Below are 17,246 nucleotides of genomic sequence, written 5' to 3'. Positions count from 1 at the left end.
CATCAATCAGGCAGTGTGTCTGACAGTACTCCCACAGCGCCCCAGCTTGCCTACTGGCCTCCACGACACTTTTTAAATGTTTATGAAAAAGCCAGGAACTTCTGCTGCTGTCGGGCAGTTCAGGGAGAAGAGGAGGTGGGTGTGCCACAGTCGGATGCAGGAGAGCCACGGCTGAAACCCAGCCAATAGTGTCAGTGTGTGATGGACCTTCTAATGAATAAAACCCCCTCCCCTCCTGTGGCACCCGTCATTCTACCTATGTCATTTCTGACCATCTCCACACAAGTTTTCTTTATGTTCTCTTTGGTTTTTCACCTATTTTGTTTCTGTTGTCATTTTTTTTTTGTAATGCTCAAAGACAAGCCTTTGCCTTTGAAGAAAAATTACTCCGAATGGTGGTCTGCAGGCTGTTGCCACCCTGCCAGTGTGGTGCATTGCCACCTGCCAGTGTCCCCAAGTGTTCAACACAGAGGCTTCATACTGCTCAGCAGCTAAAAATGACAGTGCCTCTCCCTCTCTCCGATATGAACCTCTGCTCTGGACCCCGTGGCCTCTTCGCACCAGCTCAGTGAAGCAAGGTGACATGGGGCAGTACAGCAGAGAAAATAACACGGGCCTCGAGGCCTGCCATGAGAGTCACAGGTCATTTAAAGAAAGCAGCAGGGAGGGCAAAAGAGGCCCCACCATTGTCCTCTTCTGATGGCCCTAGACAGATGTCACATGCATTCAACTTGGTTCAGAGAGTCTGCCTCAGCCTTGTCTCTGACCTACTCACAGGAGAGGGACAGTGTCAATATTCTAAAGGGACCTCTGGAGATCAACCTAAATGTCCAGAACCAAGCATGGTTCTGTGCTCTTCGCAGACACAAGGCCCAGCCAGCTTGTGGCTTGTAATGCTATGGCCTACCAGACACAGCTTTATTGTGCACTCGCCCCTGCCAGACACTGGGCCCCTCCATTTAAAGGCTGTGGCTCCTGGCTCAGCCAGGAGTCTTTAAGAGAGAGGCTCCCAGGAATCCCCAAGGGAGTGAGCTCACCCCCACCTCTGCACTGTGTATTAGTACAGTCCGTACACCATGTATCTACCATGAGGGTTCTCTGCTCTTTTTTTTTTTTTTTTGAATATTTATACAGCAGGTTCAGATCACATTTTTCTACTAATAAGAATGCTAACATCATTGTGTAGATAATCAGCAAGACTTTATGAAGTTTACACCTTTGCATTATTAAAGGATATAACAGTTCGTGTAAACCCAACAGCGTGTTTTGATTTTCTTTGACTTTTGTGTCCAACACAGTGATATAAACCCTCTCCCTCCACCTCATGTGCACTTGGCAACTGATTACCAGGAGAAACACTTAAATTCTACCCCACACTTGGTGAGAAGGAGAGTTCTAGTTGAAGGCTTTTTCTTGTGGAAATCATTATGTCTTCCTAAGGGATCCCGAGGTGGTCAGGTTCTCTGCTGCCTGGGAATCCTGAGAAGAGAGGAATGAGCCTTTGCAAAAGTGTAGTCACTCTGAAGCCTGCATCAGGGGTGGCATGTTCCACCAGCTGCAGAGCTCTCTAGCAAGGTCTTCTGGGTATGCAGAAAAATCCCCCTAACAGTACATACACACACATGCATTTGTGCATGAGAGCTCGTGCACGCATGAGTGTATACACACACACACACACACACACACACACACACACACACACACACACGATAGATAGAAACTAAGGGGATCTTCTGTTGACAGCTTGCATTCTCTGCCTAGCCAACTCCAGGAAGGAGCAAGCAAACGTACAAGGGGTTAATGAGAGAATGAGCTCCCTAGCTCAGCCATTCTGGTAATCTGACAGTCATACTGGGGCCAGGACTTCTGTACCTGGGGTCATGGTACAATAACTCAGATCCAGCTGGGCACATGGAATGTGACACCCATTTAAGGGCATAAGAAACCACACACACACACACACACACACACACACACACACACATATGAGTCTCAGCCTTAAGGCAAGCCAGTTCCTGCTTGGAATACCAAGCTCTCAAGCCAGGAACCACAGACAGTTGACAGCCCCAGCCAGGCACTGCTCAAGGCAGCTCTTACTTGGGATACATGTGAAAGCTGCCCCCAAGAAGTCTTCTTTATGTGCTAGACATCTCTGTGCTGGGCTTGTCAGGGAGGCAAGGTGAAGATCACGGCTAAGACAGACATCTGAAAGGGTTTCCTTTGCCTTTCCTTTGACGGTTTGTTCAGTAAGATGCAAGATCTAGACCTGGTACCACTAGTTCTCCTGAACTAAATTACTCTGTAATACCCACAAAGATGTGATGTCTCCTGACTCCAGTACCCTTTAATTTGTACACAGCCTTTCCTTGTTCCCATCTCTGTCAGGGTCACCACCATTCCCTCCAACTTCAGGAGTACTCACTTCCTGTAGAAGAATCAGTCCTTGGAAGTGGTGGGCCCTTTTCAGGAAAGAGTCTTTGCTATGTCTGTCTGTCTATCTATCTATCTATCTATCTATCTATCTATCTATCTATCTATCTATCTATCTATTTATCTATGATCAAATTTGTTATGTCTGAGACATGGAGCAAGTCATGACCCCTTTGGTGACAAACCCTAGAATCAGGCATAAGCCACTGGGATTGAGGACAGGCAGGCAAGGGTTAGGAATGGTGACCCTCATGTGACCTGGGTACTTGTTCAAATCCCAGTTCCTGACCCTCACCCCCAACTGGTTCTGGCTCTAGAATGAAGAGCCCCAGTGCTAAATATTTAAAGAAGCCTCCTCAGGAACCCCACCACAGGCTGAGAATCACTGCTAAATGTTAAAAGGCATTTGACTTTTGTGCAAAATCTAAATTGCAAAGAGGAATGGCTACTAGAGTTGCAGTCTTCCTAATGCACACTATAGAGACTGACTGACATCTTGGGAACAGTGTCATGTGTGGTGCACTGTACAAGTCGAGTTTGAGATGAGGTATTTATGGTTGATAAAGATTTGCAGACCATCCCCCATCCAAGGCCCTTCCGGATACAGGTACCTCATCTAGGATCATCGTCAGAGGTACAACATCTCTCTAAAGAGCTTGTCTGGTCTCTGCTTAACGGTTTCCAGAAACAGCACTTGGCAAGAAACAGAGCTTCCAAGGCAGCTCACTCTGTTTGACTTCCTATGCTTGCTAATCCTTCCTGAGGGGCTGTCGTCTGCTCTTCCCCCTATAGTAGCACCGAAAGATGCTGTGAAGAATACAGGTCCATCTCCTCCCCATAGCACACAATTGAATGCTTGGAATGATGTTTTCATCCCCAGGCTGAAGACTCATTTCAGTCACCCAACAAATAGCCTGTGAACATTTACCCAACGTCAGAGTCACACTAGCAGCTGGGGAGGCAGAGAAGAGAGTGGGCACCTGCCTGCTTGAATGTTCTAGAGAACCCATGCAGGAGTAGTGTGCATACGTGCCTATAAATGTTCAGGGGAATTAAGTCAGATGGGAGCAAGAGGAGAGTAGAGCAGAGTAGCTTGTTAGATAAAGACGATAAAGAAGATAGTAGATATCCAAGAAGATAATGTGAAATTTGAGGTGCTGTAAGACAGCATAGCTATACAGTCAGCAAGCTCTGGAGAGATGACAGGATACCATGTCCATGGGGAAGCAAGCAGACCAGCCTGGGCTGGAATACAACACTAAAAGTCAGACCCTAGTTTACAAGGGTCTGGGGGTGGGGGTTCTACACAGAGGCCACGACACATGTGAGACCAGATCAGCTGAGCAAGGCTTCAAACTTTGATCTACTTTTTTCCTTATATGGCATTATGTTCTTCAATCTTGGATACATCCATTCAAATATGCTTAGACCCGGTGGTGAAACCTTCAGCTGGCTCTGCTGGGCCCAGAGCAAATGCTGTCCTGCCACTGTACTCGCACCCTCAGAACAGCTTTCCCGTGGTTTATTTTCCCTCTTTGAAGAGATGAGCAGTCATGAGGCTAGAGACATGGCTCAGGAGTTATGAGATGAGCAGTCACATAGGACTTCTTTGATGTATGGAGCTGAAGATAAAAACAAAAACCATTGCTGCTGAGATGGATGTGGTAGCCTGTGTCTATAATCAGATCAAGAGGCCTAGGCAGCAAGAGTCTCATAAATGTGAGGCTAGCCTGAGCTTCACAAAGAGGCCCAGACTAGCCTGGGCTATAGAGAAATAAAACTTGCTCTCAAAAGAATTTTTATGAATGCCACTAAGTACCAAAATTCATAATATCCCCCCAAAAAATTCCTTTGATACTTTAGCTCTTTCCTCATGAAGTCTGCACTGGACACCAACTAGGTGTCAGAGACTGTGGTTAAGATAACTTTCCTATTCAAGGAAACCCCTTGGGATGCTAAAGATCAAGGAGATCAAGGCATCTCCTTATGTCCCCATACAAGTGTGAGGGTCACAGAGTTCTCAAGTGTGCACTGGAAGAAAGAGTCCCTCCAACTGAGGGCTGAAGCCAGGAGCAGTGCCAAAGCCACACACCTGTCTTTTATTCATGTTGGGGCATCTCAGAGACAGCAGCTGGGGTCCCCAGTGAAGGATTAGAAGGAACCAGCCCAAAGTCCTGAGGAAGAGAGAATGGGAAACAAGCCGAGGTCCTAATGAGTGAAAACATCTGTGAACCTGGAGCTTCCTCCAGCTCAGGGCCTAGGGCCCCGAGAGGAGTTGGTGTGAGGGTTCCTCTCTGGCATCCTGGGCCAGAATTGAAGCTTGTAATTAGGAACAGTGGAAACCCTTAAGAAGCACTACAGTACCTCAGTGAGGCGTCCTAGTACAGCAGAACACAGGCTACACCAGGAGTGGAACATGGTGGCCTGGTGTGGTGACTCACACCTGTAAACACAGCTCTCTGGAACTAAAGACAAAGGGATCAGAGCCCCTAGCCAATGAGATCCCATTGCAAATATCCAACAGTATTAAAAGAGAGACAGTAGCCCACAGGCAGTACCGTTCCTGCCCTTGTCTGGAGGGATGACCTAAGATAAGATTGTCAAGCTGCTGGACTTAGCCATTTGGCAAATTATAGTATACTTACCATGAAGACAGTTGGGGTCAATTCCCAAGTGCTGTTATCTGTGGTTCTTGCAGCCATTCTGAAAACCTAAGTGTTCTTAGTCCCTTGGGAGCACAGGACACATCAGGCAGGGTAGAATGGTAGACTGGAATGGGACCAATGAGTAAGAAGTGCCCTGTGTCCATCTGAGACTATTGTCCCCACAATGACTTACATAGGCAGAACTCTGTGCAGAGCTTTGCTTCCCACAATACCAGCACTGATGGGAGTCATCTAGAGTCAGTGGGTCCCTCCCAGAAAACTGGTGTGAGTGACGCCACACAGGGAACACAGGCAGGGTCTTCTGTGGGAAAAATCTATAGGCCAAGGCCTCAGAGGACTACTAATGGTCACCAAGGGAACTAGGCAGTGAAGCCCCAGCCAGAGTTAGGAGGCTGGGTGCTGTCGGGATGTGAGACTGTGAGTCTATGGGCACTTGTCCTGTGTGTGGGTGTGACTGTCTGTGAGAATGTTCAGATCTGGGAAAGTCTACAGGTTTTCCTGAAGTCTGCTCCCAGAATGCCCGGCTCCCATGTGGTGAGTATTCCCAGACCCCCTTCGCCTTACCTGTGGGGCCTGGGGAGGCTGCCATGTCTCCAGAGTTGGTAGGCCACATTCATCCTCCTGAGGCCTGAGAAATGATAAGCTGAGCCCCAGTTCCCTCATAGTTAAAGTCCGTTGGACTTACTCTTCAAGAGTGGAGAGGAACTTGAATCATATGTTGGGCATCCCACTGGGTCTGGCATCTCCTCAAGACCCAAGGCAGTCTTGGGAACCCCATATGGGACCCTGTCTGTCACTGAGCCTAGAGCCATAGCATAGCCTGAAGACAAGAATCACTGCCTGATGAACCAGGAAAAATATTTTGCATTGGTCCAGAGATACATCAGGGCCCGCCTGGATTTGCCCTCACTCAGTGCCCTCAAAGACTACCTGACTGGGCTTCCAGGATTCGTGAAGATCAGTTGAGCACGTGCCTTAGGGAAGAGGTTCAGAGTGGGTTGGGAGGCAAGAATGAAGACACAATCTCCTCTCTCATCTTAATCGGTGGGAGTACTCAAACCCCGTCTCCTGCATGAGATGAGGCAATGTGTCCCATCTGAAAAGTGCAGAGAACCTATTGTCCCTACCCCAGGCATAAGAAGGCCTCGAGGAAGGTGCCGTTGGTCACAAATGCCTTGGCTTCATGCTCAGGCCCTGTTCCATCCCAGGGATGGCTGTTCTTAGTCTCAGGGGGCTCAGGGTCCTACTCTACCCCAGGGATGGATGTTCATAGGGCCTGGGGCTCAGGGCACTACTCCACCCCAGGGATGGCTGTTTATAGGGCCAGGGACTCATGCACAAACCTGCTAACCACAGACCACTTCTTTCCCACTTAAGCCAATGGCAGCCCCACCGCAGGCCTGAGCACAGGCGCCATTGTGGGCATCCTCATTGTCATCTTCGTCCTGCTCCTGGTGGTCATGGACATCACCTGCTACTTCCTGAACAAGTGTGGCCTGCTCATGTGCATCGCTGTTAACCTGTGTGGCAAAGCTGGGCCCGGAGCCAAGGGCAAAGACATGGAGGAGGGCAAGGCTGCTTTCTCGTGAGTAAAAAACCCGTCCTGTCAGTGCGGTGTAGGCTCTGCCCCAGCCCAGGGCCTGGCTCTGTGCTATCTGAGAGTGCTCTAGTGACCTCCCTGACTTGAAGCATGGGTTTAAGGCCAGGTGGGGTGACAGCTTGAAGAGCAGCGCCTTTGGCCCACCCTAGGTTCTAAAGCCTCATAAACATTTGAAGCTTTCTGATGATGTCAAAAGGTGGGACTTGTCAGATTTAAACTTGGAGAGGAGCTGTGGTGGAAGGAACCAGCCTTGGAGAAACACACTTAACCTCTCTCTTCATTTACTGCTCAAGTGCTTCAGCTACTGAAGGCAAGACCCCGTATCCTGGCTCTAGGGCACCAAAGGGAGAGAAACAAGGCACAGTGTGTATGTTCTTCCCACCAGCAGCATCTGTTAGCTAGTTAGTAGGAGATATCGAAGTCCGTGGGTGAAGGAGGCTGTTGTAGCAAGCTGAGAAAGGATGGAGTGAGAAGATAAATTGCATAACACCCCCACATGCAAGTAACTCTATAGATAGGTAGATAGATAGATAGATAGATAGATAGATAGATAGATAGATAGATGCATATATATACATATATATATATATGCATACATACACACAGGTTTGTGTATACACAGTTACAAATACATTTTTATGCATACATATACATGTGTGCACATAAGTTTGCATTTGAGCAGTTAAGCACTGTGCTTAAAACCTTTTCTCATTTAGTTCTCATAGTTAGTCAAGGTATATGCTTACTTGTCCTAATGTACAGGTGGGAGTACTGAGGGAGGGGTGAGGTGAGGTGAGGTGAGGTGAGGTGAGGTGAGGTGAGGTAACTGTCTTATGTATAGGGACTGCACTGATGCAGACACAATCATCCAGCCCACTCTGATAGCCACAGGCGAAACCCCAATGCACCTCCTTACAGCTTCTTTCTTCGATGACTTTCCTGGGAAGCCATCCTGGGATCTAACCAGTGGAACTTTCTCCACAGGAAAGATGAGTCAAAAGAACCCATTGTGGAGGTCCGAACGGAGGAAGAACGGACTCCAAACCATGATGGGGGGAAGCACACAGAGCCCAACGAGACCACGCCGCTGACAGAACCCGAGTACGTGGAGTAGGAGGGATTGTCGCCTCAGTAGAACCCCAACTCCACCTTATCACCCTACCCCAACCTTCCCCACTTCTCACCCTCGGCTCCTGGCCAAAGGTGGAAGCCAGAGCTCTGGAGCCCTGGGTCAGAAGACCTTCTGAACCCACTCTCCAGAGAGAGAAGACGTTCTGGCTTCTCCTTGGATCCTAGTGGGTGCCTTGCCAGGCCCGTTGCATAAGTGGGCTCCCCTGGAGTGTTCCAAAGTTCCACACATATTCTAGGAATGGCTTAACTTCATTTTGAGAGAGGACTAGCCCATTTCATTTAGGATTTCTTGAAAAATCTTCAGGACCTGGGTAGGTTCCTTGGTCTTCTTCCACTCAGAAACTTTGGAGATCTTCAGGGGTTCTGACCAGCCATGGCTGATAGCCTTGGAAGAAATACGTCTCACAGGAACACCAATCTATGGCTGGAAGAGACCTTGGCACATAGGAGCCATTTGGAGCACTGGTCCTCTTCATTCTGGCTCTCCCCATGCCTGCCTAGGATTGTAAGATAGCTGGACCTGCCCCTAGGGGGCTCCAGAAACCTAGAGATGATAGACATCAGCTGCCTTCCCTGGAGTGGAGATCCAGGGCAGCATAAGAGAGCGCTAGACAGAGCAGTAGGGAACTGGAGCCCTGTACAGAGAGCTGAAGGGGTGTCAGCATGGAAGAAGGCTAGCAGGTCCCTTTGAGACTGCCACGTTCTTTGTTGTCTCCTGTGTCCTCTTCCGCCCGCCTGGGGCATGTACTTCCTCTTGTCCTTGTTTCTCCGTGGGCCCATGTTCCTGCCCGTGTATGGTTGCATGCCCACCCTCCCACCGCTCCTCTCCTCGGCTCCTATCTAGCTTCTCTGTCATGTCTCAGCTTCATTGTCTATTCTCTTTCTACTTCCTGTCCTCCCCACAGGCTGCCTGCCGACACCACAGCCACTGTCGAGGACATGCTGCCTTCTGTCACCACCGTCACCACTAACTCTGACACTATCACCGAAACCTTTGCCACTGCTCAGAACAGCCCTACCAGTGAGACCACTACACTGACCTCCAGTATTGCCCCACCGGCCACAACTGTGCCAGACTCAAATTCTGTGCCCGCTGGTCAGGCCACCCCTTCCAAGGGTGTCACTGCTTCATCCTCGTCCCCAGCCTCAGCCCCCAAAGTTGCTCCTCTGGTTGACCTGAGTGATACTCCAACTTCAGCTCCCTCTGCTAGCAATCTGTCCTCCACTGTCTTGGCTAACCAAGGAGCTGTACTCAGTCCTAGCACCCCTGCCAGTGCGGGAGAGACCTCCAAGGCCCCTCCAGCCAGTAAGGCCTCCCCTGCTCCCACCCCCACTCCAGCTGGGGCAGCCAGCCCCTTAGCAGCAGTAGCCGCCCCTGCCACAGATGCCCCCCAGGCCAAGCAGGAAGCCCCCAGCACCAAAGGTCCGGACCCAGAGCCCACCCAGCCTGGCACCGTGAAGAACCCACCTGAGGCAGCCACAGCCCCTGCTAGCCCGAAGAGCAAGGCTGCAACCACAAACCCTTCCCAGGGCGAGGACTTAAAAATGGACGAAGGGAACTTCAAGACCCCAGATATTGACCTTGCAAAGGATGTTTTTGCAGCCCTGGGCTCTCCTGCTCCCGCCACTGGGGCCAGTGGACAAGCCTCTGAGCTTGCTCCTTCCACTGCAGACAGCGCTGTGCCTCCCGCACCAGCAAAGACCGAGTACGGCCTCTCTTTGTCCACTGTCATTGGGTTGTGTCCAGTAGTGGTGTGTGTCTGTGCTGTGTTATGTCCTCCGTGTTCGATGTGTCCTCAGCCTCTTGCAGGGCTTCTGTGATACCACTGTCAGCCAGGGCCTGGGATGACGCAGGAACAGGGGCAGGCAATGGGATGGGCGATGGCAGGGGCGAAGCCCGGCTCTGCTCCATAATTAGGTCATGTTCCTTAGGTTCCATCCTTATCATCCTAGCCATCCCCCCACCAGGGGATGTCTTTGCAGTTGGGCCATTGATGAGCAGAGTTTGAGAAGGCACTTCGGAGGCCAATGTGCCTTTATCTGCCATCCTGGGCCCATAGTTGTGTGTGTTATCCAGGGCCAGCCAAGACCTCCTAAGAATGGCAACATGGTATTCAGAAAGAAATGAGCTAGCTTCTGGTGAGGTGCTTGTGCAAGGAGGATGTAGCCACAGACAGCTCTTTCCCACACGGGCTGCGAGACTCACTCTTCCCCTACCCAAGACTCTCAGGCACTCATGTGTGTCTCCAAACTCAAGTTCTCATCCTTCAGTTTTCGGTAGTGTGATGCTAACCAAATGCGTTGGCACGAACAGGTAGCTGCACTTGCTCTACCACGTCTTTAGGCTTGACTCTGTCCTGGGAGACCTGTGGAGACAGAGGCACACCTGGACTTTTACAAAAGTTAATGTGGATGTCCCTTCCAGTCTCTTACAGCAAGCAGGCCCATGCTAGCCTCTTGCCACCCTGGTAACAGTATTCTCTCACCCTACTCAAGCCACCAAAAAGACCCCATCCTGAAACAGTATGGGATGAAGCCTTGGGGCAGGCAAAAGAGAAGTGGTTTATGGTAGGAATCCCTGGAACTGGTACCAGAGGCAGAGCCTGGGGCACCTCACTGCGTTACTACCACTTGTCACAGTGGGAGAGAGGAACTCCCAGGTTAACATGGGCTGGGGAAAGTTAAGTCTGGAAGAGGAGACGATTGTTCTTGGCTAGTTCATCTCCACCTAGCCATCTGCACCTTGGAATTATGGTTGCATTTAAAGTCACTATACCCAGGATTTCTGGGGACATGCCCCAGGTGTGAGTGGTTTGGAGAGCTCTCAGGTGATTTCAATGTTCATGCAAGGTTAGATGCTGAAGCTGCAACTGAGGCCTCCTCCATCCCATGTGGCACGGGGAGCAGGGGGAGGGTGGTATTTTCAGAGGGGGAGGGCAGTATTTTCAGAGCTCTACTAAGTGGTCTTAGCAACACTGTTTCTGTTTCTCTGCAGAAAGGGCCCTGTAGAAACAAAGTCTGAGCCCCCGGAGTCAGAAGCCAAGCCAGCGCCAACTGAAGTCAAGACGGTCCCCAACGATGCCACACAAACAAAAGAGAATGAGAGCAAAGCATGATGGGTACCAAGCAACAAGCAAAGATCAAAATGAAAAGTGACACAGCGGCTTCACCAGAGCATCCCCAAATAATCCCCCCCCCTCTCTCTCTCTCACATACACACACACACACACACACACACACACACACACACACGCACACACAAACACATTCCTCTAGTGTCTTTTGCCTTTAAAAACAAAACCAGATAAACAACACGGGAATGCCTTTTTGTAGGGTTCTAGAAAGGGCTCCTGTGTCTTACACTCACTTGTTAAGAAAAAAAAGAGACAAAAAGGTTAAACCCACAGCCAAACTAGGACACTCCGTTCCCTGAAACCATTTAAAATTCAGACAAAAGGGCCCCAGATTAAGAATCTAGGAAGCTCAGATCGAAAAAGAAAGAAAGAAAGAAAGAAAGAAAGAAAGAAAGAAAGAAAGAAAGAAAGAAAGAAAGAAAGAAAGAAAGATAGATCTAGGCTCGGGGAGGCTGCAATTGGTATTACCCAATTGGCACAGATCAGTTTCAGAAAAAAATGCTTCCAAGAACTTAGACTAAGGAATGAACCAAGCCCACAGTTTATTTTTATACTTTCAGTCAAGTTGGAACTCTGTCGAACCTCACAAATAAGTTATACTTTCCGTTCAGTTTGTGTTTGTTCCATATGCGGAGTGTGGCACTCTGGCTAGCTGAGTTCAGTTCCCACGGGGACTCCTGTTTCTTAGGAAGCATGCCAAATGCCAGCTTATTCCAGTTCTTTTGCTTTTGATTTTTTTTCCTCTACTCTTTCTTTTCTTTCCCTTTCTTCCCTGTTTATCAAGTTTGCTTTCCAGTGTTTACAAGTTGACAGACTACGTTTGACTTTGGTTGTGTTTAATGTCCCTGTATAAAATAGCTCCCCCCCCCCCCCGCCCCCTGTTTTTTCTTTAAGCAACAGGTACCCCGTAGAGGCAGGTAGAATCCTCACAGGTTGCTTTTAGCATGGGTGAAGGTTACAAAAGATGATTGTTTACAGTGGCTCTATCCCCCTAACCATCCCCTGCCCTACCCCTGAGGATTCTGATTCATTACAGTTTTTACCTGTGTCAAACTGGGGCGAGAGCCCCTCCTTCTGAAATGATTTTGCCTTTTTTTTTTTTTTGTTAATTCTGTTTCTTAGGGGGAGATGGGGGATGTTAGACCACTTTTGGATTAGCTGCCACCTGCCTGTGTCTGTGACACTGGACCTACTGCCCAGGTGTCTGCGCACCCTTCCTCTGAAGGACTCCTTTGGCTTTGTTGAATGAAGCAGAGAAGATTGTATAGTTGGGGCTGGGGCTGGTCTTGGTGAACACACTTTTCTTTTTTTTTCTTTTTTCTTTTTTTTTTCCTTTTTTTTTTTTTTTTTTTTTACCCCAGACACCTCCTTTTTGTAGAAAGCCAAATAAAATATATACATACCACTTCCTTTAGAGCCCAGAATCTAGATTTGAACGGAAGAGCGCGTGTGCTTCAGGGAAGTAGTGTCTCCTTTTGGAAATCTATGGAAGTAAAGTGACATCGGCCTTCTGTTCAGTTAGGCAACATTTGTAAAAAAAAAACAAATATCGTCTGGAGTTATAATACAACTCTCCTGGATCGGAAACCAAGTGGGGGGAAAATACAGAAACTTTCAGGGGATGGGAGGGGGGAGAAGGGAAAAGCCAGCCCTTTGTATAGAAATTTTGCTTTTGTTTTTTCATTCTGCTTTAGAACGCAAGCTTGTGCACTGTGGATGCGTGAATATTTTAGTGTGAAACGTGTTTTTGTCATAGTATTGAAATAAAACTTCAACATAGTTTGGTTGTGGAAGGTATAGCAGATAGTTCAGAAAAGAAAAAAAAAAACACAAACAACTATTCAGGAAACAAAACAAAACAAACAAATCCCAAAAGGAAAAAAAAGGAATCAAGGCCTTTTAATAGGCAATAAAACAGAGTGACACTGATGAAGAGGACGCTAAGCCAACAGACGTCCCCCGACAGCACGTGTTCCTTTCCCAAGTACAAAGTGACAAGAGGTTAGGGTGGCCAGACGCACCCGTGTTCACTCTGTGGGCCACATCCCCCAGGGTTCTGACACTTCTGCAGTGTGACCAGTGGTGATGCTAGGTTATAATTTCAAACTGTGAAAAATAATGGTCTCGTCCTTTACTCAGTGTGGGGTTATTTTGCATTTTCTCAGCTCCCGGGGATGGGAATGGAGGATCCCAGAACACTCAGCCCAGCCCAGCCCCTTTCATTCCAGGGCCTGCACAGATCCACAGTTCACGTACACGGGTCCTCAGGAAGAGCTATCGGGTAGACAACTCTGAGGGCACTTAGCAGAATGGGAGAGCTGGGTAGCACCCGAGCCAGGTCCTTGCGGTGAGGGGCAGACTCCTTGGGCCACAGCCTGTTCCGGGGAATCGCTTTCCCATATGGTGAAGTCGGCGGCTGGACCGGCTCTGCCGAGGGCACACTGTACCTCCTGGAAATGGTGTACTCCACTGTTTGTGGTTGGATACATTGAGCTCAACTCTGATGATAAGAAGAGACAGAGGTATGGCCAACTCCAAAATAATGTGGCCCAGAGTAGCTGACGCTCAGAACACTGGCCACACATTTGCTGGAAGCCAAGACCGCCCACACTTTGATATGCCTCTCTCTTTATACATATGTTTGTCTCGCCATGCATGGGTTTTCCTTTCTTCCTTTTTCTGTTTCTTTTTATTTTTAAACAGCAGTAGTCTCTCTGATATCAAAGAGGGAGACAGTGTATCCCCCCCTATTCTTTTATGTGAAGAAATAAGTATTTAGTTTTCTGTAGGGTTTTTTGGTTTTGGGGGGGGGGTTGTTTGTTTGTTTGTTGTTTTAGTTTTTGGAAGGAGGGATGGACTCCACCAGTGTCAGTGTCGGTGTGTCTTATGTCTATGTGGCATACATTGTATCACATAAAGACCAGCATGGCCAAGTTCCGTGGGAAGGTTACCCAGGTGCCACCAGTGGGGTCTCCCAGTCCTGAAGGGCCAAGGTGTATCCAACAGGATTCTATGTCCTCATTTTCTATGGAACCTCCCATGTCCCAGGGTCTCACCCTCAGCTGTCCGTCTGGATGGTGGTGATCACACCTCCATTAACATCCTTACCCAGCATTCTGTACTTCGGGGGCCTTCTCTCTTGTTATAAAAACTTTTTACTGAGTGAAACATCAACACCACCTTTGTTTCCATTCTCACTGCTGTAAATACTGAGTACTAACTGAGAATTTTGACTTTGCATTCTGTCAGAATACTTGTGTTCAATAAAAGTTGAAAGAAAAAAAAAAGCAACTCTAGTCCAACTGGGCTTTCTTTCTGCTCTGTGAGAGTAGTGTGCAAATAAATATAGGCATGCCTGCGTTCTAGGTTTTAGGTTTTCTTTGGTTGGTTTGTTGGTTTTGGGGCAGAGCTTGTGGTTGCTTTGGTTTTAGCACTTAGTAATCGACATTAGTGTGTCTCTGACACACGTAATAGCTCAGCTCTGTAATCCTAGTATTCAGTAGACTGAGGCAGGAGAATTACCATGAATTTGAATTTAAATTCAGTTCATTGCTGTGAACTACACAATAACTTCCAAATCAGCCTAGGCTACAGTGTAAGATCATGTCTCAATAACAACAACAACCAAAGTGTATGTGTGTATATGTATGGGTGTATGGGTATAAAACCATCTTGAGTTCATGTTGTACAGATTGGTAGAGAGGCTCCTGTTTAAAAGGCCCAAACCTGAGATTGGAAAAGACTTCATTATGATCCTGGTTCTGTCGCTTCCCAGATGGCCTTGGAAGAATTATTTAATCTCCCCAAGACTCAATTTTCTCAGTTGCTGGACAGGAAGTCCCCAGGGCATAGGTGTTGGTACTAGTTGATGAACAACACAACGTACGTACGTGTGTGTGTGTGTGTGTGTGTGTGTGTGTGTGTGTGTGTGTGTGTGTGTGTCTAGGATAGTGTTTTCTTCACTCATAACAGGAACTCAGAAAATAAGAAGTGCTGTTCCCATCACCAAGGGGCAGCACCATCAAGCTAATTATAATAGCCAACACCTGAGCGTCAGAGTCACACCTGTGAGGCGGATGTTTGAAGCATTTTTTCAGAACAATAAATGCCTCCTCCCTTTTGCTTTGTCTGTGTTTGGAGCCATAATTCAGCCCTAGGGATTTGTTAAAGTGGCAGGAGTACAAACTCTAAATTCTCTGGCATCTGCTACCACGTGGCTCTCTGCAAACAACCTCTACAGTTAGAAGTGTCCATTAAACTCTGAACCCGATTCCTGAAGGAACCCTGGATGCAGATTCAGGATGGGATTCGATGTCCTCATTTTCTACGGACCCTCCCGTGTCCCAGGGTCTCACCCTCAGCTGTCCGTCTGGATGGTGGTGATCACACTTCCCTTTAACATCCTTACCCAGCATTCTGTACTTCCGGAGCCTTCTCTCTTGTTATTAAAAACTTTTTACTGAGTGAAACATCAACACCACCTTTGTTTCCATTCACACTGATGTAAATACTGAGAGAGTATTTACTGAGAGAGGTATCTAGGTCATAAAATATAAGCCGGTACCTACTCAGGGATTACTTTGCCCTTGTACAAAGCTGATGGTGACATCTCCTTTTTTTGTGCCCAGTTTAACTGCCTCACTTGCTTACTCTGATGAGATTAATCATCTTTGGGGATGGGGAGCAGGGGAGTTGTGCCTCTTCTGTTCTACATCCTAATACCAAGTCATATGAATCCACGCAATTTCTTTTACCACAGAGTCACAGCTGCAAATGGCAGGGGTGGGTGGGAAACAAAAAACCCACAGCTTATTCAGAACTGGACAAGACATGCAATGAAGACTGTCTTTGTTGACCCATGGGAGCTGGTTTCCAGAACTTTCTTCTGTGTTATTTTTCTATCAAACCCATTTGAAGTACTGAGCATCTCCAAGATGTTCCAGTGAGCAAATCAGCTCTGGTGTAAGCTACATTTATATATGAGAGTAACATACCATACACAAATATACACACATACATACATATATACGCATACACAAACATACACACACACTCATACCACACAGAGACATATATACACACACATACATACATACACATATCATAGACACACACGTACCACACATACACATCACACTATACAGAAACACACCACACTTTCACATACACATGTGCACACACACAACACAAGAATTCACACATACATGCACACACACATACACCCACATACATACACACCACACACAGAGAGATACATACACATACCTCACTCACACAGCACACACACATACACAAACACATACAAACACACACACACCACATGCACATACATATGAACACATACATGCACACACCACACACACATGCAAACCACACACCCACACACACGTACATACACACCACACATTCATACACACATGCACATACACACCACACATTAACACATACACATGCACACACATACCACACACACATTCACACACATGCCCACACACATAACGGAATGGTTGTCAGAATACACACATAATGGAGTGGTTGTCAGAATTACATACACTATCACTCTACTTTTCTTTCAGGCACATGGTGGCCTTGTACTTCTCTGCTCACTTCAACAGGTATGACTATGTGACTTACTTTGTTTGGTGAAATATAAGCAGAAGTGTGTGGCAACAGGCCCACAAATAATGAGAACAGATCTGGGTAGGAGTGTATGTTTTATGTTTATTATCAGTTTTGCTGATATAAAGAGTGTGGTATGAAAATACTGTATAGAAATTGCTTACACCATGTTGATAGAGAATTCTTTGGTTTATTTGTGTTGACATTGTATATCTATAGTTAGCCTATGGCTCCAATTCATTAATGGGTGTATTTCCAACCTGAATATTGATTGATTTGTTCACTCGTATTAGGTAGGGTTCTCTACTAGAAAAACAGAAACAACAGACTGTCTCTATCCTTCTCTCTCTAGTCTCCTCCCTTCATCTTTCCCTCCTTCTCCTCCCTCTCTTCCCCCTCTTTTTTCACACACAGGGTTTATTGGATTGGCCAAAACAATTGGAACTGGGTAGACTTCACGAAGTCCACCTGCACACTGGAGGAGAAGAGAATCAGATGTGCAGTTGAGGAAGCAGGATGCTCAGCTATTCCGATCCAATGCTGACAGCCTGAAGGGTCCCTGACGAGGTACAGAGTTCACACTGAAAGCTAGGGAAGCTGGAGTCTGGAGGCAGCAGGCAGTAGCAGGATACTCAGTCACTCAGCAAAGACAAAGACCCACTGGCC

The 17,246-nt window shown here is 47.6% G+C and overlaps 1 protein-coding gene across 33 annotated transcripts in view; it reads left to right on the top strand.

The window, feature by feature from the left end:
- Ncam1 (neural cell adhesion molecule 1) overlaps nucleotides 1–14,257 on the top strand; it is a 297,265-nt gene extending 283,008 nt beyond the window's left edge. For 15 of the 33 annotated variants that reach the window (XM_017313194.2, XM_006510059.2, XM_006510067.2 and 12 more), the window contains 4 exons: nucleotides 6,474–6,681; nucleotides 7,681–7,797; nucleotides 8,733–9,533; nucleotides 10,823–14,252. In XM_017313194.2, coding sequence (XP_017168683.1) covers nucleotides 6,474–6,681; nucleotides 7,681–7,797; nucleotides 8,733–9,533; nucleotides 10,823–10,943 — 1,247 coding nt within the window. In that variant the 3' untranslated portion in view covers nucleotides 10,944–14,252. Of the gene's footprint in view, nucleotides 1,258–6,473; nucleotides 6,682–7,680; nucleotides 7,798–8,732; nucleotides 9,534–10,822 lie in introns of those variants that run through there. The other 18 variants (XM_011242413.2, XM_006510071.2, XM_017313195.2 and 15 more) reach the window with 6 other exon arrangements.
- Nucleotides 14,258–17,246: the final 2,989 nt, after the last annotated feature.

Source organism: Mus musculus, chromosome 9, assembly GCF_000001635.26.
Source record: "Mus musculus strain C57BL/6J chromosome 9, GRCm38.p6 C57BL/6J".
NCBI classification, from domain to species: domain Eukaryota; kingdom Metazoa; phylum Chordata; class Mammalia; order Rodentia; family Muridae; genus Mus; species Mus musculus.
The sequence above is the reverse complement of the archived record's forward strand: the minus strand, read 5'-3'. Positions and strand labels throughout refer to the sequence as shown.